This window comes from Apodemus sylvaticus, chromosome 1 (assembly GCF_947179515.1).
Source record: "Apodemus sylvaticus chromosome 1, mApoSyl1.1, whole genome shotgun sequence".
In the NCBI taxonomy this organism is placed as follows: domain Eukaryota; kingdom Metazoa; phylum Chordata; class Mammalia; order Rodentia; family Muridae; genus Apodemus; species Apodemus sylvaticus.
In genome coordinates, this window is record NC_067472.1 from 169,679,164 (window position 1) to 169,703,532 (window position 24,369).

The 24,369-nt window shown below is 55.3% G+C and overlaps 2 protein-coding genes across 2 annotated transcripts; one reads left to right on the plus strand and one right to left on the minus strand.

Annotated features, from left to right (window-relative positions):
• Window positions 1-1,938: 1,938 nt before the first annotated feature.
• Window positions 1,939-21,290, plus strand: Kash5 (KASH domain containing 5). The gene is made up of 19 exons (XM_052178764.1): window positions 1,939-2,063; window positions 6,224-6,328; window positions 6,676-6,862; window positions 7,207-7,271; window positions 8,785-8,851; window positions 9,078-9,239; window positions 9,621-9,738; window positions 9,944-9,994; window positions 14,138-14,215; window positions 14,809-14,865; window positions 15,084-15,143; window positions 15,586-15,650; window positions 15,795-15,882; window positions 16,191-16,346; window positions 18,197-18,255; window positions 19,614-19,662; window positions 20,671-20,735; window positions 20,816-20,932; window positions 21,032-21,290. The coding sequence occupies exons 1-19, from the start codon at window positions 2,024-2,026 to the stop codon at window positions 21,171-21,173; spliced, it is 1,731 nt and encodes a 576-aa protein (XP_052034724.1). The 5' UTR covers window positions 1,939-2,023; the 3' UTR covers window positions 21,174-21,290.
• A 1,783-nt stretch (window positions 21,291-23,073) lies between these two features.
• On the minus strand, window positions 23,074-23,584 carry Pth2 (parathyroid hormone 2). Its single transcript, XM_052178774.1, has 2 exons — window positions 23,418-23,584; window positions 23,074-23,248 (listed from the first exon to the last, which is right to left on the minus strand). The coding sequence occupies exons 1-2, from the start codon at window positions 23,582-23,584 to the stop codon at window positions 23,074-23,076; spliced, it is 342 nt and encodes a 113-aa protein (XP_052034734.1).
• Window positions 23,585-24,369: the final 785 nt, after the last annotated feature.

The window sequence follows — 24,369 nt, forward strand, 5'->3', positions numbered from 1 at the left end:
GAAAATGGGAGGAGGGGAGGACATGTTAGCCGGGAGTTTTCTCCTTGTGGGCAGAGTCGAGGGAAGAAGAGCAAAGGTGGTTTCTTAGCTTGTGCAGAGCATGATCAGGGTTCCAACCAAACCAAGGAGGCAAACGGGAGGAAACCCAACTTGCCCTCTCTACTCTTGGCCTCAGGTGCCCTCAGTGTCGGGGGCACTGTTGCCTAGCACCTGGAGGAATTACTGACTTTTGATGGTACTGTATTACAGTGCTGTAACAGAGGCAGGACAGCACTGTCAAGGTGCAGAGGAGGGAGGGAGCCCTATGACCACAGAGGCCTGAGACAGTCAAGCCCATTGATAAGAATAGCCCTTGCAGGTGGCTGGAGAGATGTCTCAGCGGTTAAGAGCACTGACTATTCTTCCAGAGGTCCTGAGTTCAAATCCCAGCAACCACGCGGTGGATCTGTAATGGGATCTGCTGCCCTCTTCTGTCATGCAAGCATACATGCAAATAGAGCACTCATATAAGTAAATAAATAAATACTATGAGAAGAAAAGGGGCAGCAAGCCCTCAAAGGACATTGAGTTCCGATGGCCATGGAGGGCGAGGGACACATCGAGGCTGGTGGAGGGGACAAACAACAAGAGGCAAGGAGAGAAGGCTCGGTGGGTAAGGGTGGGTGCTTGCTGTGTGTCAGCTTGAAGGCACGTGCCTTTAATCCCAGCACTCAAAAGCAGGCAGATCTCTGCAGAGGTCAAGGCCTAGCGAACTATTCCTGGCAATTTCCAGGCCAGTCAGAGCTACACATAAAGAAAAGAAAAAGAAGCCGCTGAAACACTCACTCACTACTCTTGCAAATGACCCAGTTTTGATTCTCAGATGGCACCTGGCAGCTCACAACCTTCTCTAACTCCAGGCCCAGGCGAGCTGATGCCCTCTTCTGGACTCCAAAGGCACCAGTCACACACGTACACAAAACACATTTAAAAACAAAAAGGCAAGAAGGCAGGCCTGGTGATGGTGATGCACCTTCTTGCTGAGGCAGAGAGATCACAAATTCAAGGCCAGCCTGGCCATCTTAGGGCGGGTTTGTTTCTGGGGTGTAGCTTAGTGGTAGAGCACAGGTGTAGAATTCATCCTGAGGGAGCGGCTGGGCTGGGGGTTGGTAGTAGGGCACTTGCCTAGAATCTACCAGTGAAAGATTGAAGGTGACTCAGTGATAAAAGTGACTGGAAATAGAGGAGAGTACTCAGAGGCCAGCAGTCCACACAGGATCCCATGGTCTGCCTCCAGGCAGTGAGGGAGCCTGTGGGGCCGTAGTCAGCTCCAGGAAGAGTGAAATGTTTCTAGAGAACAGGCAGGAAGGCAAGAGTCCCCAGCAGAGACCGCAGTAGGAGCAGCAGGCCACTTTACAAAATAGCATGCAGGTCAGAATTGCTAGAAGATACAGCATGATTTGGTGAGAGAAGGCTTCTGGCCCAGGCCACACCGTGACTGTGTTACTAGACCCAAGCAGCTCTGACCCAAAGAAGCCACAGCCACACAGGTCAGATCTGCAGCCTGTGGGAATGGCCTGGAGCGTGGCAGGAGGCTGGGACACGGGCCACAGACAACAAGGTGGGACTGTGAGGAAGCCCAGAAGAGCACAAGGTGAAATCTCTAGGACGGGAATGGTGACTTGGCGGCTTATGGGGAGGAGAGGTGGCCACGAGCCCTAGGGGCAGCAGTTGGCCCCACCCTCTTGCCTCCCCTTTTGATCTTGCTGTCTGCTCTTCAGTCCTCAGGTTGCCATCCCACATCTCAAAGCCATAAAAACAGGTTGGGGTTGGGATGAGGATGGCAAACAGGTTCTGAGGACCCTGAGGGCTGGGGCAGAGATGGAGCAGTGGAGTCAGACAGTGTGGCCAGTCTAAGGAAGCCATCACTCTGCTTGTCCTTCTAGGAGCTATCTGGACATCTTGTCCCTTTCCTGGCCGACCTTGCAGTGGAGGGAAGCTGAGAGCTTCCACAGCAGCTGTAGAGGAGCATCAGGAGTGGCCCATGGACCTGCCGGAGGGCCAGGCTGGTCCTACTGCACAAAGTAGGTATCTGCCTGGAGGAGGGAGCGGAGCCGTGGGTCAGGCTGGGGGCAGGAGAGATGCTTGGGGGCCAGGTGGGGTGGGCAGAAGCAAAGGATGCTGGGATAAGTGTCAACTGTGTGCCTGTCATGTCTGCCCCATCTCCTCTCTGGAGGGCTACTGGGGACAGAAGGCTCCACACACAGTCACACCCACACCTCTTACTTTGGGTAAAACCTGTGCCCTGTCACTTCCATTCTGTTGCACTTCCCTTCCTAACACTAGTGTCTGTCTACCACCTGCTTAATCTAAGACTCTCCTGGAGCTTGGCTCTACAAACTGCTGTTCCACTGTGTGTGTGTGTGTGTGTGAGCAGAGTGCAGGAGATGGAATCCAGGGTTTTATGTGTGCTGAGCAACCAGTCGCTACTGAGTTATGATCACATTTCCCAATTTTTTTTTGTTTTTTTGTATTTTTTTTTTAACAGGGTCTGGCTTTGAACCCTTCACTGATCTACCTCAGCTCTCAAGTGCTGGGATTACATTTGTGCTCCACCAGGCTCAGCTCACATATGTAATTTTTAATTTTTTAAAAGAGAAAAGCTGGATGGTTGGTGGTGGTGCACACATTTAATCCCAGTATCCGGGAGACAGAGGTAGGCAGTAGTCTCTGGTTTTGAGACCAGCCTGGTCTATAAAGTGAATTCTAGGACAGCCAGGGCTACACAGAGAAACCTTATCTTGAGAGAGAGAGAGAGAGAGAGAGAGAGAGAGAGAGAGAGAGAGAGAGAGAGAGAGAGGAGTATGGCCGGGTGGTGGTGCACACCTGTAATCCCAGCACTCTGGGAGGCAGAGGCAGGCGGATTTCTGAGTTCGAGGCCAGCCTGGTCTACAGAGTGAGTTCCAGGACAGCCAGGACCACACAGAGAAACCCTGTCTTGAAAAAACCAAAAAGAGAGGGGAGAGGAGAGGGAAATGTATCTAGCAAAGGGGTCACACCTGTAGGAACTGAAGACTCTGAGACAATAAGGAAGTTCAAGGCCAAATCAAGCAGGTGATGTAAATAGTATATTTTATTTAACTTTGTGCATATACAAGCTCTGTTTTTTGTGTTAAGCCTCATGGAAACATGCCGAGTTAGTTATTCCTGTGTCTATATACATCCTTGAGGACTAGTATGTGCCTTACACTAACAGAACACTCCATTCCAGCCAGGCCTGCCTTCGTGCAGGAGAAGCCCATGCAGTCAGCCTCTGCACACTGGTGCTGCTACCCCACAGCAATGCAGACAAGTGGGTGTGGGAGCCAGCACACATCAGCTCTCGGGGGAAGGTGCTGGCTCACTGGCTCCTGTGGGCCAGCCTCTGTCTCTGTCTCTCACTCCTGTTTTCTTCCCTGCCTATCTCTGTCTCTGCCCTATTTCAGCAACTCTTTCCCCAAGCATCGTTCTCCTTCCTCCACAATCCTGGTTTCTCTGTCTCCACCTCCTGAGGATGTGCTACTAGGGAGTGCCAGTCTGATGGGGTAGGAAGCGCCAGCCTCTGGATAGGCAGTGTCGGCTGATGCAGGAGCACCTGTTCCTCAGCCTCTGGATAGGCAGTCTCGGCTGATGCAGGAGCACCTGTCCCCCAGCCTCCTGGGTGTCAGCAGGTGGGCCTGCGGCTTTGCTCAAGACTGAGATCTGCACCCCAACCTCAGGGGTAACCTCTGCAAATAGAGGTTTACAGGCAGGAGGAGTCACCAGCATGCTAATAAGGCTGGCTGGCTTGGGAGATGCCTGGCTTCTAAACCTCGTTTACACCAGCAGAGGGCGAGCGGCCACCAGGAACTATGACCATGGCCAGGTCAGCTTCTAAGACTGCAGACTGAAAAGAACACACCCACGGGGGAAAGCCAAGGCTGAAAGGCAGGGATGGCAAAGAAGAGAGAAGGCCTTGGAACAGAGTAGCAAGATTAAGATAGAGTACTGGGTGGGGGGAGCAGAAGGACGGAAGAGCACAGGACAGAGGCTGGACATGTGAGAGAGGTTGGGAGAAAAACAGGAACAGTCCAGAAAGAAATGTAGAACAAGGCAGCGGTCATGCGTGCCTTTAATCCCGGCACTCAGAGGCAGAGGCAGGTGGATCTCTAAATTCAAGGCCAAGCCTAGTGAGTTCCAGGACCACAGCCAGGGCTATCCTATCTTGAAAAAAACGGGGGGGGGGGGGGGGGGAGGGGAGGAAGGAAGGAAGGAGGGGAAAGAACAGCATCTTCCTTCACTTCCCTCAGGACCTTGGGAAGGGACTGTGTACCAGTGGCCTTCCAGGGCCACAGCACAGAGTCCTCCTCTCTAACCCGAGAGGATGGAGAGCAGGAGGCCAGCTGGAGTCTCCCCCTAACTAACCTCCCTAATGCCTCCTATGGGACCCAGAGAGGGTCCAAGTCAAACTGGGGATAGCATCCTGGAGGTGTCGGCTGAGGAGGAGGGGACTGTGCCCGCTCCTGCTGCCTGTCTGCCTCCGACTCCTCACCTGTAGGAACAGCAGCTGCTGTGGCCCTGGTGCTCTGTAAGTGCCTGAGGTTACAGCACCGCGCAGAGGCCCGCCCACATCCCATCCATTCCTCCCCCAGGAAGGAGGGGCATTCCTGTTCCTAGAGGACACTGCTGAGGCTCTGAGCCCTGAGCTTACTGGGAGGGGTGGGGACAGGACAGGTGTCTCACTCTAGTCTCAGCTCAGACTCTAACCCTGCAGCCATGTGCAGTGGGCACTCATCTCCACAGGCCAGGCTGTGAGAGGTGTGAAGGCCACCTCCAGTGTGGAGAAGCTCTGCTAATATAGTGAGTGCCTGCTGTATTCATGCAATGTGAATACAGCTACAGGCCAACAAACAGATCCTGGGACACAGGAACACAGGCAGACACACACAGTGGATCTGAGCCAGGTGAGAGCTGCCCTAACACGCACACACTCTACATTTGCATATACACATGTATGCACATACATAGACACACATGCATGCACATATTGCACATACACTATCACACCCTGAACACATCACACACACACACACTCCATATTTGCATATACACATGTATGCATACACATAGACACACATGCATGCACATATTGCACATACACACACTATCACACCCTGAACACATCACACATACATTTGCATATACACGTGTATGAGCATACATAGACACACATGCATGTACATATTGCACATACACACACTACTCACACCCTGAACACATCACACACACACTCCACATTTGCATATACACGTGTTTGCACATACATAGACACACATGCATGTACATATTGCACATACACACACTACTCACACCCTGAATACATCACACACACACACACTCCACATTTGCATATACACACATGTATGCACATACATAGACACACATGCATACACATATTGCACATGCACACACTACTCACACCCTGAACACATCACACACACACACACACACACACACACACATCTTTACATATGCATGTAGAACAGCCCCCTCAGTCCTTTGGAGGGGGATTTTACTGGCACAGAAACAGACTTCCCAGAGAAGATGCCACAGACATGCGGTGGAGCTGCTGACTCAGGGGAGTCTGGCAGGAGGCTCAGCTCCTAACCAGGCCCTGCCACTCCTGCTTACACTGCCCCCCCCCCTCGTCTTGGGGTTGGCCCTGAGCTGCTCCAGCTCTGATGACGCCATGCTGAGGATGTGGAGAGGAGAGTCTTGGTCCCTGGGGTGACTGGGAGAAGGGCCGCAGCGGGTGGGATCGATGGAGGCTGCCCACGCCTTATCGGATTGTTCCTGGCTCCGCGGCCACCTTCATCCTGCCTCCTCCCTGCTTTCCCCAAGCCTAGTCCCCCACTGCCCATAGCCTGGGAGGCTGGAGAAGGGAGGAGGCGAGGGTCATCTCAGAGCTCATTAATGGCTCCGAAGCCCATCAGCTCCGAAGCCTTAGGCAGACAGCAGGCTGGCCCCTGGCCTGAGAGGTGGGACCCACTGGAGAGCAGTAACTCAGAAACCCTCATGTCACCACCTTCCCCTGAAGCCGCCTGCTGGCCTTTACCAGTCCCCTCCACAGAGCTATCAATAAAAGTTCCCCAAATTCAGCAGAGGCAGGCATTAGGAGCAAGCTCCGGTGTCCCCTCATTCAGAGTGGGTCCTCTTTTCTCTCCAGTGTACCTGTGGGAGCAGCCTGAGGAAGCGAATTCAGGGCCACTGCTCAGCCTAGAGGAACAAATCCTTAACTCCACATTTGAAGCCTGTGACCCTCACAAGACAGGTGGGGGCTGGGACCCACAGGGAGGCTGGGCTCCGCCTCTTTAGGGGTCCTACGGGAACAGGACAATGGCACGGATAAGGGGGGAGTAGGGAGGGCTCAGGCCCTGGGATGCAGTTAGCCTCTGACCTGGCTACAGCAGTGCTGCTGCCCTGGCTCGCCCTCTATGGTCCACTTTGAGATGGACTGGAAAACTTGTCTCAGGGGAGGGACTTGCCCCAGGTGACTCTGCATGCTGTGGGTCAGACATGTCATCAACCCGCTGATGACAGACACTGTTCTTACTTAAGCCATGGTCTGTCCCACTCGCCATTGCCGAGTCCAGTCCTCCCTACCATGCTCTGTCCCAGGCACTGTGACTGTGGCCCACCTCCTGGCCTACCTGGAGGCAGTGACAGGACAGGGACCTCAGGATGTGCGCCTCCAAACACTGGCCCGAAGCTTGGACCCTTATGGGGAGGGTGCTGGAGCCACTGTGGAACTGGACACCTTCCTGGTGGTCATGCGGGACTGGATTGCAGCCTGTCAGCTGCAGGGGTGAGTCCCCACACGACCAGCCTCCCACCTAGGAAGTCTTTCTTCAAGTCTGCTCTGCAGTTAGGCCAGGAGCCCTGTGTGGCTGGCCTGGGGCTTAGGAGAGGCATGTGAGAAGATGAGGGGTAAAGCGGTCTGAGGACCAGATGCCTTGGGTGATGGTACAGGGGTCTGACCGTAGCAAGGGCTGCCCTTCACAGCCCAGCCCCTGCCATCTGGCCCCACCCTTACCCATGGAGCCTCTATCTCCCACAGCCCTCCCCTCCTCCATCACCCCCACACCCCTGTAGGCACAGGCCATGACTGTGGTGGCTACAGGGGACCTGAGCCTCTTGCCTTTGATACAGGGGATTAGAGCGGGCAGAGGAGGCGGCCTTCGGGGGAGCCCCAGCTTCTCCACACCTGCCATCTGGTGAGACTATTTATAGAAGGCGCTGGGTGGCTGGGGTCAGCGGGGGTTAGCGGGGACTTCTCATCTCCTCGCTCCACACAGCAAGGGCTGAAGAGATCAGGGGCCTTTGCTCTGCCTCAGCTGTGGTGGCTTTCTGGTGCCTTTGGGACAGTCCCCTTAGCCTGGACTTTGGGGTCAGGTTTTCCATCCCTTTCTCCCGGCTCCAGCCCTAGTGCGGAGCTTGAGGAGATAGCAGCCTTCTTGCTATCTAGCTGAGGGCCCTGGGGCACCTACACTATGAAGTCTTCACGTGGCACAGGGCAGCCTCGGCCTGCCAGGGTTCCCCTCCTGCCCCACCGTCCCTGCTTGCCTTCTTTAAGAGCAGACATCTGCCTAGCTGTCCCAGCTATCCTGGGACACTGGGTGCCCGGAACTCACACCTCGGAGGTGTACGACTACAAAGTGACTTCACAGAACCCAGACTGCAGCTCTCTTGGCATTCTCTTTTTTCATTTGTTGGTTTGGTTTCGGGTTTTGTTGTTGTTGTTGTTGTTATTTATATTTGTTTTGTTATTTTTTTTAAATTTATTTATTATATATAAGTACATTGTAGCTATCTTCAGACACACCAGAAGTGGGCGTCAGATCTTGTTACAGATGGTTGTGAGCCACCATGTGGTTGCTGGGAATTGAACTCAGGACCTTCAGAAGAGCAGTCAGTGCTCTTATCCGCTGAGCCATCTCTCCAGCCCCCTGTTTTGTTATTTTTTTATTTTGTTTTGTGAGACAGGGTTTCTATATATAGCCCTGGATGTCCTGGAATTCACTATGTAAACCAGGCTAGCCTTGAACTCACAGAGACGACCCTGCCTCTGCCTCATTACTGCTGGGATTAAAGGCTTGCACCAGACACCCAGCTCTTGGCATTCTCTTGAATCTTGAGGCTTCTTCAGTCTTGGGGGTCAGGGAGGACTGTGAGCAGCAGGGAGGTAGGTCACATAGACAAAGAGAAAGGAGGCTGAGGCTGGAGAGTGCCCAGGGAGAGAGTACAGAGAGTGAGGATGGGTGTGGCAGGCTGTAATGAGGGGGGCCTGAGGAGGAAAGGCGGGAACAGGAGGGGAGGGCGCTTGGGAAGTGGACTATCCTCAGACCTGTTCAGAAGACCTGCTGAGCTCCAGATGTCTGTGAGCTGCAGCTCTCAAGCTGGGCGTGGTGGCGCACTCCTGTAATCCCTGCACTTGGGAGGCAGAGGCAGGCGGATTTCTGAGTTTGAGGCCAGCCTGGTCTACAGAGTGAGTTCCAGGACAGCCAGGGCTACACAGAGAAACCCTGTCTCGAAAAAAACCAAATCCAAACAACAAAAAAAAAAGAAAGAAAGAAAGAAAGAAAGAAAGAAAGAAAGAAAGAAAGAAAGAAAGAAAGAGAAAGAAAGAAACTGGGAAGCCAGAGTCCTGGGACAGTCCCAGGGTCCCTGGACACCCCAACATTTTAAGTTACCAGAAACTCCAACCTCCCTTTATCTGTCTCTTTCCAGCATGCCCAGAAGCTGAGGAGCCAGCTAACTTAGAGAGCTTTGGAGGAGAAGACCCCAGGCCTGAGGGGTGCCTGTCCCCCCACCCCAGTCCCACTCGGTTTCCTCCAGGGTCTCCAGGCTATGGGTGGGCGGGCAGGAGTCGGGAGGCTGGTGTCTCAGCCTTGAAGAGCCTTGGACTTTCCTTCTGATCTTCGTCGGAGGGACATGTTCTGGCTGCCAGCACCTGCTCCACCTAGGGAGCTGTGGGGACAGGAGCAGGAGCAGGCTGGTGACCCGAGCCCTGCTGTCCCCAGGCCTGCCACAGCTGAGCTGCTGAGCAGCCTGGAGGACCTGGAGCTGAGCAACCGGCGCCTGGCCGGGGAGAACGCCAAGCTGCAACGCAGTGTGGAGACAGCGGAGGAGGGCTCGGCGCGCCTCGGGGAGGAGATCGTGGCCCTGCGCAAGCAGCTGCGAAGGTCAGTGCTGTACCGCCCTCGATGACCCCACCCTGGGCCGCCAGGGAGCCTGGACCCTGGGTACTGCTGCACTCTGCTGCCCAGCCCTGTCCGTCCTCCGTCTCCCTCTGTCTGGGGCTTCTCTCCTAGCCTTTTGGCTTCAGTCTGAATGCCTCCTCTTTCCAGCTTGCTCTTTCTCCATCCCCTACTCCATTTTTTATCTTTGCTGTATGGCCCCATGCTCCCGTCCTCAGGTGAACACTCTCTCCACCCCACACTGCACCCCAGTCCCTTTCTGTGCCCCTTGGCCTACCTCGTGTCTGGTCCCAGGCTCCCCTCAGTCTGGGATATTTTGCTCTGCTGCTCTGCCTGCCTCCTCTCAACATCTGTGCCACCTCTCAGTACCCAGCAGGCCCTGCAGGTGGCCAAGGCTTTGGATGAGGAGCTAGAGGACCTGAAGACTCTGGCCAAGAGCCTGGAGGAGCAGAATCGCAGTCTGATGGCCCAGGCCCGGCACACAGTGAGTGCTGGCAGGGCGCGGCTGGCTGCAAGAAGGGATAGGTGACCCGGCAAAGGTTCCCCGAGTTCCAGGTGCCGCTCACCCCACACTCCCCAGGGATGGCAGGAGTCCACCCCAGCCACAACCCCACAGCCCAGCTCTTCAGTAGTACAGGCCCTGGCACTGGGGCCGGAACTGATTCTGTTCTCTCTCTGGGGTGGGCCAGGAGAAGGAGCAGCAGCACCTGGTGGCTGAGGTAGAGACGTTACAGGAGGAGGTGAGCGGAGGCGCACCCACCTTGGGGGTTCCTATCCCTAGCCTACAGACAAAGGGGCCCAGCCTCCCACCGTGATAGTCCCTGTGGGGGAGGGGTCATGGGGAGGCCCTGACCAGTTTTTCCCATGTCTGTATCATGGATTCCTTACCATCAGGGCAGCAAGCCAGTGGCCTCACCTCATGGGGCAATATGAGGGTTAAGCTAGAAAATACTTAGAAAGTTCCTAACTCATGGTAGGATGTATAGGGTGTACACAGTAAAGTCCAGCATGTTGGTGTAGTCTTCTGTGCCTGTCATCCCAGTATTTGGGCGTTTGAAGCAGGGGGATTTTGAATTCAAGGCTAGTCTCGGCTATGTAGCTAGACTGTCTTAAAAAAAGTCAGGTGCCTTTGTTTATATCAGTGTGTTGTTGGTGGGTTTAATCTCTGGCAATGCAAATGAAACTGCAAAAACTTATAAAACATTGTTTTAAGCATAGGCATTAAAGTCACCCATGAACATGACAGGCCATTTCCAGGGATGCGAGTCTTCCTTCCTTCCTTTCTTTCTTTCTTTCTTTCTTTCTTTCTTTCTTTCTTTCTTTCTTTCTTTCTTTCTTTCCTTCTTTCTTCCTTTCTTTCTTTCTTTCTTTCTGTTTTCCTTTCTTCCTTTGTTTTTATAAGCACTTTGAGATTTTATTTTTATTTTATGTATGTGAGTACACTGTCACTGTCGCTATCTTCAGACACCCCAGAAGAGGGCATCAGATCTCATTACAGATGGCTGTGAGCACCATGTGGATGCTGGGAATTGAACTCAGGACCTCTGGAAAAGCAGTCAGCATTCTTAACCACTGAGCCATCTCTCCAGCCCGCAAGTCTACCTTTCATTTCTCAGCTTTTGTTTCTGTGTTTCATTCTGGTGGTTCTGGAGATGGCGTGCTGGGCCTTGGGCATGTGGGGCACCAGGCCTGGGGGTCCTCCAGGAGCCAGCAGGAGCCTGCATGGTCTGGTTGTGGAGAGGGTGCCGTGAAGGTGTTTACCTGATGGCCAGCCCTACAACTCAGACCTACCTAAGTTCCAGTTCACTCTGAATTATCATCCACATTGAAATGTCATCAAATATTAAATGACATCCCCTCCGTCCCTCCTCCCCCAAGGTGGCAGATCCTTGCGGGCTGGCACCCCAGGCCACATTGTCTCTCCCTTCTGGGTGAGCTGGGAGGAAGCACACTCAGAGTCCCTGGTGTCCCCTTCCAGTCAGGGCTCTGGCCTTCCGTTCTTCTGCTCACAGTTCTCCGCCTCCTGGACGCCAGCTACTATCCTGAATCTCTGTCCTTGTCCACACTGGACATTTTCCTGAAATCCTACGTTTTTCTTCTTCACTGTTCTGTGGCTTCTTGTGAACTGTTATCCTCTTCCAGGACAATGGAAACTCCTTGAAAGCTGCATTCAGTCATGGTACAATTTCTTCCAGAATATTTTTTAAAAGAATTATGTCTATGAGTGTTTGCGTATATAAATGTCTGTGCACCGTGTGAGTGCCTAGTGCCTGCTGAGGGCAGAGGAGGCTGCGGGATCCACTGGAACAGATGGTGGGGAGCCACCGTGTGGGTGCTGGGAATTGAGCCTGAGTTCTCTGGAAGAGCAGTCGGTGCTCTTAACCAGTGAGCCATGTCTCCAGCCCCTGGCTTCTTTTCTTAAGAGTGGATGTGCTAACAGTGGAACCCAGAGTCTTGCATGTGTTAGGCAGGCCACCCTGAGCCTCCTCCCTGGCCCCAGTGTGACAGGGTCTCACTGTGTACACAGGATAGGATGGCTTCGAGCTCACCTAGGTAAGGTCTGAGACTGCAGGCAAACTCCTCCTTTCCCAGTCCACACCAGCTTTTTGTCCTGCTTGTGGCTTCATAGTCACAGATGGCTTAAGACAGGGTTCGCATGCGCACACACATGAGCACACACACACACTCCTGCCCCTCTGTGTATTAGTTCAACAACCACCTCACCATATCATTGCCTGGGGAGGATCCCTTAGCCACAGCTGCCAGGGAGCCTGGGAGGATGTCTTCCCTTCAGCCTGGAGCTAAAGCAGCCAGAGAGGAAGGGTTGGGACAGCTGTTTCTAGAGTAGACTGGTTTTCTTGTCACTGCCCCCAGGGCATGCCGTGCAGGCAGCAGGAGTCAGCTGTGTGAAGTGGCCACCTGCACCCCTACCTCCTCCCCCAGGCCCTCTGCCCTGCAGAGGGACTTCTAGGCATTCCAGTTGAAGCAGAGCTAGAGCTAGTCTCAGCCCCTCTCTGAGCCGCAGCTGCCCACTGAGATCTAGAGATTGAGGTCTCAGGTTACACCGCATGCCTGGTGGAGTAACCCGATACTCAGTCTCCAGAAGTCTGGCTGCTGGCTGAAGCCCAGAGGTCTCCTGCCTGTGCTTCTGCAGAAGGCTGCATGGTGCTGAGATGGCTTTTGGGTCCCACCAGGTGGACAGGTGTTGACACAGCACTCCCAGCTGTCCTTCCTCTGCCCTTCCTTCACCCAGCAGTCCAAGCTGCTGAGGTGAGTGATGCCCTGATGCCCTGGAGCAGGGACGAGCGTGCTGGCCTCGTCCTGGGCACCGGAGGAGGGCGTGGCTTACCAGACCTCAGGGCTCTGGAACCTTGGACTTGGAATTGTCATGTTTGTTTGTTTGCTTAAGACAGGTCTTCTCTGTGTCCTGGAACTTGCTCTATAGCCCAGGCTGGCCTCAAACTCGGAGATCCTCCTGCCTCTGCCTTCTGAGTGCTGGGATTAAAGGCGTGTGCCACCACTGCCCGACTTAATTTTTGGTTTTTGAGACAAGGTCTTGATATGTAGCCCAGGCTGGCCTGGTAGTCAAAGTTATCCTCCTACCTCAGCTTCCCTGGTGCCGAGATGACAGCTGCATTTCCTCACACCCAGCTTTGGGCCATTTTCTTCTTAGGTTGCACTGGAGAGCTGTTTGGATGCCTTTTCCTGACCTCACTGCCTCCCCTTGGGAGGCTCAGCCCGGGCACCAGCTGCTTACTAAGCCCAGTGGCTGAGTCTCTGTGAGCCTTGGCCTTAGCATAATCTGTGTCTCCCTTGTTCCACTTCTGTGCACCTTGTGCCTACAGTGCTGCCATTTCTCATGTGGCTTTTGTCACCCCGAGTTTTTTCTGGCCCCTAGAGGCATCACACGGATGGGGTGGCCTTGCCAAGTCTCATAGCCTCTCCATTTAGTTTCTTCCATAGAGCTGAAAGGAAGGATGTTATTAATGGCTGTACAGCCACACCCTTACAGAGCCAGTGTAATATGGATGGTGCCAGCCCGGGAACTACCCACCGGCTTGCAGTGGGGAAAGGGGTCCATATCTGGGGGCACATGTCTGCCACAGGCCAACACCCTAAGTGGAAAACAAGAAGACTGGTTGATTTTGTTGCCAGTTCTAGAATTATGTTTTACTAAAGGAAATAAATTGTCATAAGTAGGTAAACACTAGGGTTGCTCTAGGCAAAAAGGGAGTCTTGCTTTAAAATGACTGAGTTAGACAAGAAAGCAAAAGAGAAAGAGAAAAGAAATAACCAAAGTATAGTTATTACAGTGAGCATGAGGATTAGGTGTGATGGCCCATACCGGCTAAAGCAGGAGGGTTACAAAGTCAAAGACTGTGTGTGTGTGTGTGTGTGTGTGTGTGTGTGTGTGTGTGTGTGTGTGTGTGTGTGCTGGGCTCACTCTACTTTCGTTTTGTATGTTAGAAAACATGAGTGTCTCTAAGTATCTATAAATGTTCATCTCTGGTACATGCCAGGTGCTGCTGACTCTAATGTCTGTAATCATTCATATTCACTGGCCTGTGCTAGCATAAGAAAGAGCTGTGTGACCTGGAACAAATTACTCAGCCCCTCTGCACCTGAGTTGCCCTTGTCTTTAAAAATGGGAAAAGAAATGGAGTCACACATGCATAGTGCTTAGAAGTTATTATTCACTCATTTAACTTGTGGGGGCCTCATAAAATCAGTTATCACCTTATCAGTGGGGAAACCACCTGTGGGGACATGGCAGGTAAGGTCCCCCTGCCCCCCGCAGGGCTGACTGGAGAGCACCCACAGCAGTGAGTGGCGGCTGTCCGCCTCACGCTGCTCAGTGGTGAGCATGGCTGTCGTCCCTCCAGAACGGAAAGCTGCTGGCAGAGAGAGATGGAGTGAAGAGGCGGAGTGAGGAGTTGGCCACAGAGAAAGACGCTTTGAAGGTGTGCACTTGTCTAGGGGCCGAGCACTGCTCGCCTTCCTGCACCCACCCACATCAGCACTGGAGCTGTTGAGATCAGGCTCTTGCATCGGGATCCACAGGCCCAAGGGCTGCCGAGGCAGAGTGGCTGGAGGCTCCTTCAGAGCAGACACCCACCTATGGGTGTCACTGCGGGCTGAGAGAAGACCTGGACAGGGACAGTGGAGGGGGGGTTGCAGTGGGAGGCTGAGGAGATGCGGGAGGCTGAGGGGATGCGGGAGGCTGAGGGGATGCGGGAGGCTGAGGGGATGTGAGACGCTGAGGAGATGTGGGAGGCTGAGGTGATGTGGGAGGCTGAGGAGATGTGGGAGGCTGAGGGGATGTGAGAGGCTGAGGTGATGTGGGAGGCTGAGGAGATGTGGGAGGCTGAGGAGATGTGGGAGGCTGAGGGGATGCGGGAGGCTGAGGGGATGTGGGAGGCTGAGGGGATGTGGGAGGCTGAGGAGATGTGGGAGGCTGAGGGGACGTGGGAGGCTGAGGGGATGTAGGAGGCTGAGGAGATGTGGGAGACTGCTGGGAGGCAGGGAAGAGATGGATAGGCTCTTTCCTTGGCAGAGGCAGCTCTGTGAGTGTGAACGACTCATTTGCCAGCGTGAAGCAGTCCTGTCAGAGGTGAGAGACAGGGAGGGGACAGACCTGCCCTCAGCATGTCTTCCTAGCCCCTGCCTTGTGTAGCAGGAGCCCACCCAGGTCTGGGCCCTGGCTGAGGGATGCTCCCAGGTCCCAGTGTGCCCTGCATGGCTTTCCCACCTCAGCCAGCCCCGCCATCAGCAGTCTCACATCTTGGGGGACTGAGCCCTGGCCCAGGTAGCTTTGTGTTCCCTACACAGCGTACCCGCCATGCAGAGAGCCTGGCCCAAACCCTGGAGGAGTACAGAACTACCACCCAGGTAGTGTGGAGCCCAGGGCACCTCTTCTGCCCGTCTTTCTCGTTCTTGGCAGCTGTGGCTTTCCTCCCTGCTAAGCTACTGCATCTCTGCCCCTTCCCTCCTCCCTCTGCATCCCTGACCTCTACTAGTTCTGTTTTGTGTGGAAATTTTTCCCACAGCACTCACCTCTCTGGGAGGGATCCTAGCTCCCCAAGGCCCAGTCTGTCTGTCTGGGTGGCTCCTTTGTGTGTTTTCTGTGAATCTGACCACCTCAGGGGAGTCCTTTCTGTCTTTGTGATGTTCCTGGCTGTGTCTCATGCTCGGGGCTTCTGGGCTCTCTTCTGGGCTTCTGTGTGGCTTTAGTCTTGGCCTTTGTGCCACTGCCGCCTCAGCCTGGTCGTTGGCAGTGTGTGTCGGGAGGAGGAGTGCATGGCTCCACAGGGCCATGCTCTGCTTCCTGCAGGAACTAAGGCAAGAGATCTCAAGCCTGGAGGAGCAGCTGAGTCAGAGCCAGGAGGGCCCAGAGCAGTGAGTGGATGATGATGGGGGGTGGGTGAGCACAGGGCTCACGAGGGGGGAATCGAGTGGATGGGCAGGCATGATGGGCAGGTAAGGGCTGGGCCACAGGGCGGGGGCTGTTCCAAAAGATAGGCCTCCCCTGTGTGTGGCCAGGCTGCTGGACGGGGCTGCAGCAGGAAGAGTAGGCTGGATCATGGCCCTGCCGCCATCACTAGATGTGGAGATCCAGGCTCTCAGGCAGGTAGGCTGTGCCTCCGTGGAAGCGCCATGTGTCCTCGTGCAGCCCTTACCCGCAGAGCAGGGCATCGTCAGCGGCAGCACCCGCCCTTCTCCAGCTTGCTCTGCCTTAGCCCTAGCCCTGAAAACTCCGAGGCCACGTTCCTTAACACCATCTCTCAGCAATCTGTGGTCCTCTCACCAACTTCCTCCGGGCCTGTCCATACCTTCCACTTGTCCCAGCCCCACTGCCGTGCACCCTTTCACCTCTCTCCTGCCTGGGCCCCACTTCTCTCTGGCCCTCCCAGGTTCACATACAGCTTCTGCTTCCAGGAGCAGGATGCGGCCATTGCTGGCCTCTCCAGTCCTCTGTGTGGGGTGTGGCAGTGGGAAGAGGGGGAGGCTGAGCCGCAGGAGGAGCCTGGGCCGCAGGAGGAGCCTGAGCTGCAGGAGGCTGAGTTTCCCTTTGAGGACCCTGCTAAGCGACAGGTAAGCAGAAAAAGGCTCGGAGCTACTGGAGTCCATGGGCCCCCAAGTCTCTAAGGATCCCTTCCATACTCTCTCTGCCGCTTTGCTCTACTCACTGAGCTTACAGAGAACCTGGTGCAGGCTGTGAATCCAGCCGCAGCCAACAGAACACCCTCCGCCCTCCAGGGACAGGCAAACTCAAGCTGTCCCGGAAAAAAAAAAAAAAGTCAAGATGCACTTATTTATGATTGTACATATTGCAAAAGACGGGAAGTGTCTTCTTAAAAAGCCACATAGTAGTGGTGGCACATTCCTTCAATCCCAGCACTGGGGAGGTGGATGCAGGCAGATCTCTGAGACTAGCCTGGTCTACAGAGCGAGTCCCGGGAGAGCCAAGGATACACAGAGAAACCCTGTCTTAAAAAATAATAATGGGCTGCAGAGATGGCTCAGAGGTTGAGTGCTGACTGCTCTTTCAAAGGTCCTGAGTTCATTTCCCAGCAACCACATCCATTTCTCACGACCATCTTTAATGGGGATCCGATGCCCTCTACTGGTGTGTCTGAAGACAGCAACAGTGTAGTAACACACATGAAGTAAATACATCTTTAAAAATAATAGAAAAAAAGAAAAGAAAGAGGAAGGCAGGCTTAGCACTAAAATGAATCTAAGCTACACAGAGGCTGTGTCTCAAAGAACAGGGTCTTTCTACCCCTTTTTACTATGCTAGGCCTGTCCTCTACCACTAAGCAGAAGCCCTTGTGTACTCCTAAGCTGGCCCTGTACACTGGGGAATCACCCAAGACAAGTGAACCCCAAATGTCCAGCCAGTTTAGGTAGCAGCCAGCCTGGGATGGAGAGGGATGCCTGCTCCAGGGACAGTGGAAGGAAAGTGACCTTGTCTTAGGACCTGAGACGCTTGGAAACATAAAGCCACACAGTGCTCTTAGGATGCCCAGGTGACTTGGATGAGGAGGTGACTCTGCAAAGGGTCTATATCTGGCTGTGAGTGAGGATGGGCAGGGTGGGGACAGGGCAGGAGGGCAGTGCCGAGAAGATGGTAGGGAAGATGTTAAGTTCATAGGTGAGGTGACATCTTGTAAGACATCCAGGGCCTCCAGAAGTAGCCAAGTGTACAAGCCCGAAGTTCACCAATCATTAGGGGTGGACAGTAGTGACTCAGAGCTAGGAATGCTGAAGCAGGAGGCTGGCCGTGAGTTTGATACCAGCCTGAACTACAGAATTAGACCCTATCTCAGAGAGAGAGAGAGAGAGAGAGAGAGAGAGAGAGAGAGAGAGAGAGAGAGAGAGAAAGGAAGAAAAAGGAAGGAAAGAAAAGGGGCAAGAGAGGGGAAGGTGGCCACCCAGCTATGCCCAGCTCCCAGGAAGTAGAGCAGGAGGGTAGGCCATCCTCACCCTATGGAACACAGTGAGTTCATGCCAGCTTGGGCTACAAGGCTCTCAGAACTAAATAGTAATGACAAAAGTATCAGGTTAGTGGAGTGGGGAGCTGAGGTCACTGGCACACAGGAGACGTCTCTGGAGAATGGGCCCTGCCAAGGAGCAGGGGCACCCAGAGACCCCCAGAGGGAAGAAGGAAGAAAGTACTGAGTCGCCTCTTGACCCAGGCTAGTGGATGGGGACATCAATCTCTACTCCTGAGAAGGAGTTAGGTAGTCATCAGTGCCCGTAGCATAACTGGCTTTCCGTGGGTGCTGTGAGGGGCCCAGAGAGAGTTTAGAAGCTTCTCTCCCTGGGGGCTGTCTGCATCAATCTGGACCTCAGGTAGGGGCACCTTGCTGCAGCTGAGTCAGAAGCTCAGAGAGGGTTTCTGTGCAGAGTCCAGGAGACCAAATTTTGATATTCTGCAGACAGACTTCCAGAGAGAGCCAGTGCATGCTCCAGAAGGAAGCAGAACGCCATGCCTGAGGTAAGGAGCAGGTTAACAGTCAGTCCTACCTCTGCCACAGTGCTGGAGTTCTGGCTGTGGGAGGATGGAGATAGTGGCACTCGGCAAGAGTCACCCCTCCTCCATCCAGTCTGGCTGCCTCAGAACCCTGCACCAGCCCTCAATACATCTCACCCTGGCAAGTTTAAAAAGGGGTGGGCACATGGACCCCAGGGAGGCCAGGGGCTCTGGGAGGTACCCCAAGGACCAGGCTGGATTTACAGTTGTCACCCTTCAGGGAGCCAGAGGTGCTGGAAAAATACTGATGGGGGCCTTGAGGGTTCCCAGCTCTGGAGGACCCTGCAGGCTCCAGAACCAGTCTTTAACACCAACAAAGGGGCTGGCGTGAGCCTCCATAGGTCCTGGGGGTCCAGCTCTGTGGCTGATTGATGGAGCTGTATTCTGAGGCCTTACTCAGGCTTTGAGTAACAATGGAAAGTGCTGGATGTCTGGCGTCAGCGCCTGCAGCTTCCTGTGGTGCCTCCCTCCTCCAGACTCCTGCTGCCACAGCTAATGAGGCCCCTACACAACCTCTAATTGGACTTGTCTGGGCAGAGCTGAGATTGGGCTGGCTCAGGGCTCTGATCAGTGTGACCTCCTCCTACGTCATCAGGATGGAGGGAAGAAGGGACTTACTCCCCCTGGCTAGGACTGCTACCAACACATTTTCAAGGAGGCAAATGCTGGAGCCCAAGGTGGGACCAGGCTGGGGCCTGGCCACAAAAGGCTGGGGACGCAACCCCCTCCAACCCACACGAGCACTTCAGGGGACCCCACAGCAGTGTATGGTGGGACCGGCGGGCTGGGGCCCCTGGGGGCCTGAGGCTGCTGGCTTGATGGCAGCTGCAAGGTTGGATCCCTGATCCTCATCGAGGCATAGGCTGGTGTCGGGCACCCGGGTCCCTGGGGAGCCATTCAGCCTCTGAAGCTTGATACTAGCCTCAAAGCTGTGTCCATGAAGCGTAGGCTCAGAGGTGTGGGCGTGGTGCTCACACACCCAAAGAAATGATTTGGACACGGGAGAGCCCAGTTAGTGTGGTTCCAGGGCTGGGGGTGGGGGTGGGGAGCTGGAGACCCAATCTCTAACAAGACCCAAAGACGAAGGCTGAGAAATGACGCAGTACCAGTACCTCAAATGGGTGCCCTGGGGTGTCTGGTTTGGGGGCAGAGCAGGAGCCTTGGTTCTTCCTAAGGTTCAGCTGGAAGGAGACAACTAGGAATGCCTAGTTCAAGGGCTTCAGAGCCTTTTGTGGGTCACAGACTCCAAAATTTGCTTTAAAAAAATCTGAGAATGGAAAAAGAACAGGGAGGCAAGGTGTCGGTGACTATGTTTGCTGTAGGTTGTCCAGAGGACAGGAAGAGGAGGAAGAGGAAGAGAGCTGGGTCCTGGTAAGCAAGCCCAAGGACTGTCCTAGCCCCACACACCGAGGGACTGATCCCAGTTCTTCCCTCAAGCTTGAACTCCTCGGGAACAGACGGGAAACTCATTTGGTCAGGAGATAACAAGGCCCTCGCTGCAGCTAATGAGAGGCAGGGGTGGGAGGAGGGCTATTGGCAGCCAGACTATTCCCCAGAGACCCCAGCTACAGAGACAGGCTGCAGTTTCTACACGCTGAGCCTGAGGGCTCACAGATGTAACCACAGTTGCATCAGACCCCCACACACTCACCCGACAAGGAACTTGTGGGCTCAAAGACCTGGCCATGCTGCGTGGGCTGGACTCCTCCAGCTTTTCTGTGGCAGGACAGGAAGAGGTCTGAGCCCAGCTCTTGTCAAGAGAAGGTAAAGGGGGTTGATGAGAGATGTGGCCAGAGCCTGCTGAGGAATGTGGGACGGGCGCTGGAGTCCTCACTGCCCTGCCACACCCAGGCCCTTCACTGAGGAAGCCAGCTCTTCTCTCTCTCCTCAGTTCAGGACCCAGCAGAGTGGGCAAGACAGAGCAGTTGGGAGTGGCAGGGTAGTGGTCTGTCACTGCTGGCCATTGTATTTGGAGCAAATGTGGGCATCGGAAGACCCTGACTGGCAGACAGGTGGCCTTTCCAGAGAGACGGGGGTGGGGCACAGGATGGCAGAGCCTTCAGGAATTGGCTGGCACTGCGAGACTGCTTAGCCACAGCATGTGTGCCCACACTGTAAACCAGTGCCCTGGGGGTAGAAACTTACAAGATCCGGTGGGAGGAGGAGACACGTGCTAAGGAACTCTCACCCTTATGAGCTACTGTGTAGGCACTGTTCTTGCCCTGCTCGCTGCCCCATCCCTCCCCCATCCAGGGAGTGGAAGGCTGCGGTCATCCCTGACCGGGGGACAGATGGCCGGCCTCCTGTGTAGTCTGCATCCAGGGTGCTCACTAAGGACCGCAAACTCAGTGGTGGGCGTGTTGTCCTTTCTCCACTCAGGCTGACCCCTCCAGCCCTCTGGGAACCCCTCACCATAAACTCGCCCCAAGAAGCTCACCTGAGAGGTAAAGAGACACTTGGGAACTGGAAAGGGACTTAGGACATACCAAGCCTCGTAATAATGTCTTTCCCTTCTGCCTTCCAGCTGCCACGTTGTGCCAGAGATGCGACAAGCCCTCATGCCTGTGGTGGGAGAGCTGGTGCCAGTTAAGTGGCCACAGACCCAGCACTGTCTGCATCTCCAGCGCTCCCCAGGGATCAGGTGTGCCCTTTAAATGGCCCAGGTGCAGGTGAGGGTGCCACAAGTTTGTGAGACCAATCTTTCTGGGGCCCCCTTCAGACTCTCCTGCCTCCCCTCCAGACTCCGCCCACAGCCGCTGGTCCCCACTCCCATCTTGGGCCTGCTGCTGCTGCTGCTGCTCTCCGTCCTGCTGCTCAGCCAGTCCACGCCGCCCACCTGGCCGCACCTGCAGCTCTACTACCTACAGCCGCCACCAGTGTGAGGCGCCCTTCCGGCAGGCAGCCAGCCACCCCTTCTACCACTGTACCTCCCGCTGTCACGGACTCCTCAGCATGGGACCCACCCACATCCCTAATGTTGTGTTATGTGACCATGGCCTCTTCTGGCTCTCCTGTTTCTTAACAATAGCAAACACGAAGTGATGACTTCAGCACAGGATGACTTCCTCACTAAACACGTTCGGGGGAGGAGGGCACCTGGGCCCCTGCTGAGTCAAGAGGGGACCCAAGGTCTCTCAGCTTTCTCCATCCTTCTCTCCTGCCTCGGAGGCTCTATTGTAGCATCATCACAGTGCAGGGCTGGGCAGAGCTTGCTGTCCCTGAGTTGTCTTTTTGGTAGACCAGGCGGGCCCCTCTGCCCCATGAGCGCACAGCCTGGTCAGTCAGTGTGCTTGAGCAGGCAAGCTAGAGGCTTCTCTGACAGCTCCTCAGTGGTAACTTCATGGAACATGGGGCTAAGCAAGACCACTGGCTGCAGCCTCTGAGCGCTGGAATTGCCAGATGTCTCTGAATGCTGCCTCTGGGTCATAAGCCCTCCAAGCCAGGATCTTATTGCACCCGCGGCTTCACTCAGAGTTTTCCCTCGTTAACACTGGCTCCACGGTTTACAATGCCAGGAGCCACTTTGAACCTTTGGATCAAGGTGGGTGCAGCCTGAGAAAACACACACCCCTGCACACACACATGCGTGTACAATATTCTCTGGCGCTGTTTAGATAACTCCAAGAAGGTGCCACCTGCGTTTGGTTTTGAGAGGCGGTGTAGTTGGTATACAGTCGTCAGCGGGAAGGAGGGTGTTACAGGCTGGAGTGGGTCAGCCTAACAGCTCGGCCAGGGAAAGGAGAGTCGGGAAAGGCAGGGTGGCAGCCCGGGCAGGTTCTGAGAAAGATGCAGAGGTCAGCCTGGGGCCCCAGCCCAAAAGCTGTTGCCAGTGCCCAGCAGGGGAGTGAGTAGGGCAGGCCCAGAACAACACTCCGGCCATGTGGAGCCAGAGCTGGCCGGCAGGGGAAGGGGGCTGCTGGAGGAGGGTAGTAGTCCGAAAGGGCCCTGCGGAGGAAGGGTCTGGAGAAAAGTGGGCTCCTTGGCCGCATCCTAAACTCTAAGGCGGTCTGATGGCTGGAAACAGCCGACAAAACTTGGGATTTCGGGGCGTGAGGTATCGCCTAGCAGAAGCCCAGATTCCTGTGAGCTCCTCCTGCTAACCGCTTCTGCGCGGTAGACCGAGCTAGAGCAGCAAGAGGCAACTCCGCCTTCGCAGCATATAAGCCAATGAGGACTCGGTCCGCCTCCAGAAATGCAAATTTTGGAGGGCGGTCTCCTCGACCCCACCCTCCTCTGCAGGCCAATCAGGGCGCGGTCCGCTCCCTCCGCGGGCTCTCCGAATAAACAGGTGTCGGCCTCTGCTTAGTCATCCTCTCCCGCAGCCGCGGCGGCCCAGCTCGGAACTGCAGGATATCTCCCCGGCCGATGAACAAGCGGACCAAAAAGGTTAAGAAATCCCGACCCGGCAGGGCGTGGTGAGCCTGCCTTTAATACTAGCACTTGGGAGGCAGAGGCAGGCTAATCTCAAATTCAAGGCCAGCCTGGTCCACAGAATGAGTCCCAGGACAGTCAGGGCTACACAGAGGAAACCCTATCTCGGAAAATAATCCACCACCGCCACCACCACCCCAAAATAAACGGGACCAAAACAGAGCTGAATCAGGGCGCCCTCAACTATGACGAAAGGAGAGCAGAACGGCGAGGGAATCCGGAGAGGACAACCCAAGAGGGAACCCGAAGAAGGCAAAACCGAGCGAGGACGCAGAGGGCCCCTCCCCACACACCCACAAGAGCGGCGCAGCAAGGAGGCGCAGTCGCAGTGCGACAGGCTCTTTATTAGGCTCAGGGCGCGTCCAGCAGCAACAGCTTCTGCATGTAAGAGTCCAGCCAGCGGCGGCGCTCCAGGGCGGCCAGCAGGCGCGCGCGCTCCCGAAAGGCCGCGTCGTCAGCTAGCGCCAGGCTGCGCCGAGACAGGGGAGTACCCAAGTCTGCCCAGGCACGACTGGGGGCGCGGAGGCTGCGGGAAGAGAAATGCAGTGATTGCGTGCTAGGCCCCACGGGCCACCGCGGGTCCCCACTGCAGCCTGACCCTAAGCACCCCCACCCCTCAACCCCCACGCGCGCTATCTCGCCTTCCCTTGGGGGCGTCTCCTCCCTCCCTTGGGTGTCCGGGACCTCATACCTACCTGAACACACCGGCGAGGGGCAGGGCAACCCCTGAGGCAGGGCCAGTGCCCCAGGGCACAAGCAGTAGCAGCAGCAAAAGCAGCAGCAGCCGCTCTCGGGGGCTCCTGGACGCCTGGCAGGTCTCCATCACCTGTGGACACAGGGGACAGGATCTCAATGTCACCATCCCGCCCAGAAGCCTAAGGCCCACTGTCCAACCCCGCCACCGGCCTCCCGCGGGGCTCCGTACCGTGCAGTGGGCTCGGGCAGCTATGCTCACGCCCCCTTTATATACCCTCACAGCCCCCGCGGCGGCAGTGACGCAGGCCGGGCTGGGGGCGCGGGGTCACTCCACCCCACGCTCATTAGGAGCCGCCAGCGGTAATGAGAAGCCTGGTGGGGCCCTGCGCTGCTGTGGCCAACACCAACTAATTGGGACCCAGAGTCAGTACTGATGAAGGGGAGAAGGGGGGGACAGACAGAGAGGTGGACACAAGGGGTGTGTCAGAGGGATAAAAATAGAGACTGGAGAGGGGGACCATCAGAGCACAAGTCGGGGACAGAGAGAGGCAGGGAAGAGAGCAGAGGGACACAGGGAGAAAGACAGGGAAGAAATAACCTCCAGACAGAAGGGCCTAGGAAGGGACTAGCATGAAGGAAGAGAGAGAGAAAGGCTTGGGGGGGGGGGGGGAAGAGCCCATCACGAGGGGGGAGGAGCCCATCAGGGGAAGGAGAGGGAGGAGGTGTGCAAACAGGTGAAGTCACCGCCATGAAATGGGACACAGGAGGCCCTGGTCTTCCACTGGGACGAGTCTTTCCCCTGCCTACAAGTGACACAGGGGCATGATGAAGATTAGGACCGACCTGGCATGTCTCAAGGGGGGCTCCCAAGGCCACTCTACGGTGCTGTACACTCAGGCAGAAACAGAATCACCGCAGATTCGAGGCCTGTGTATGCTACGTAATAAGACC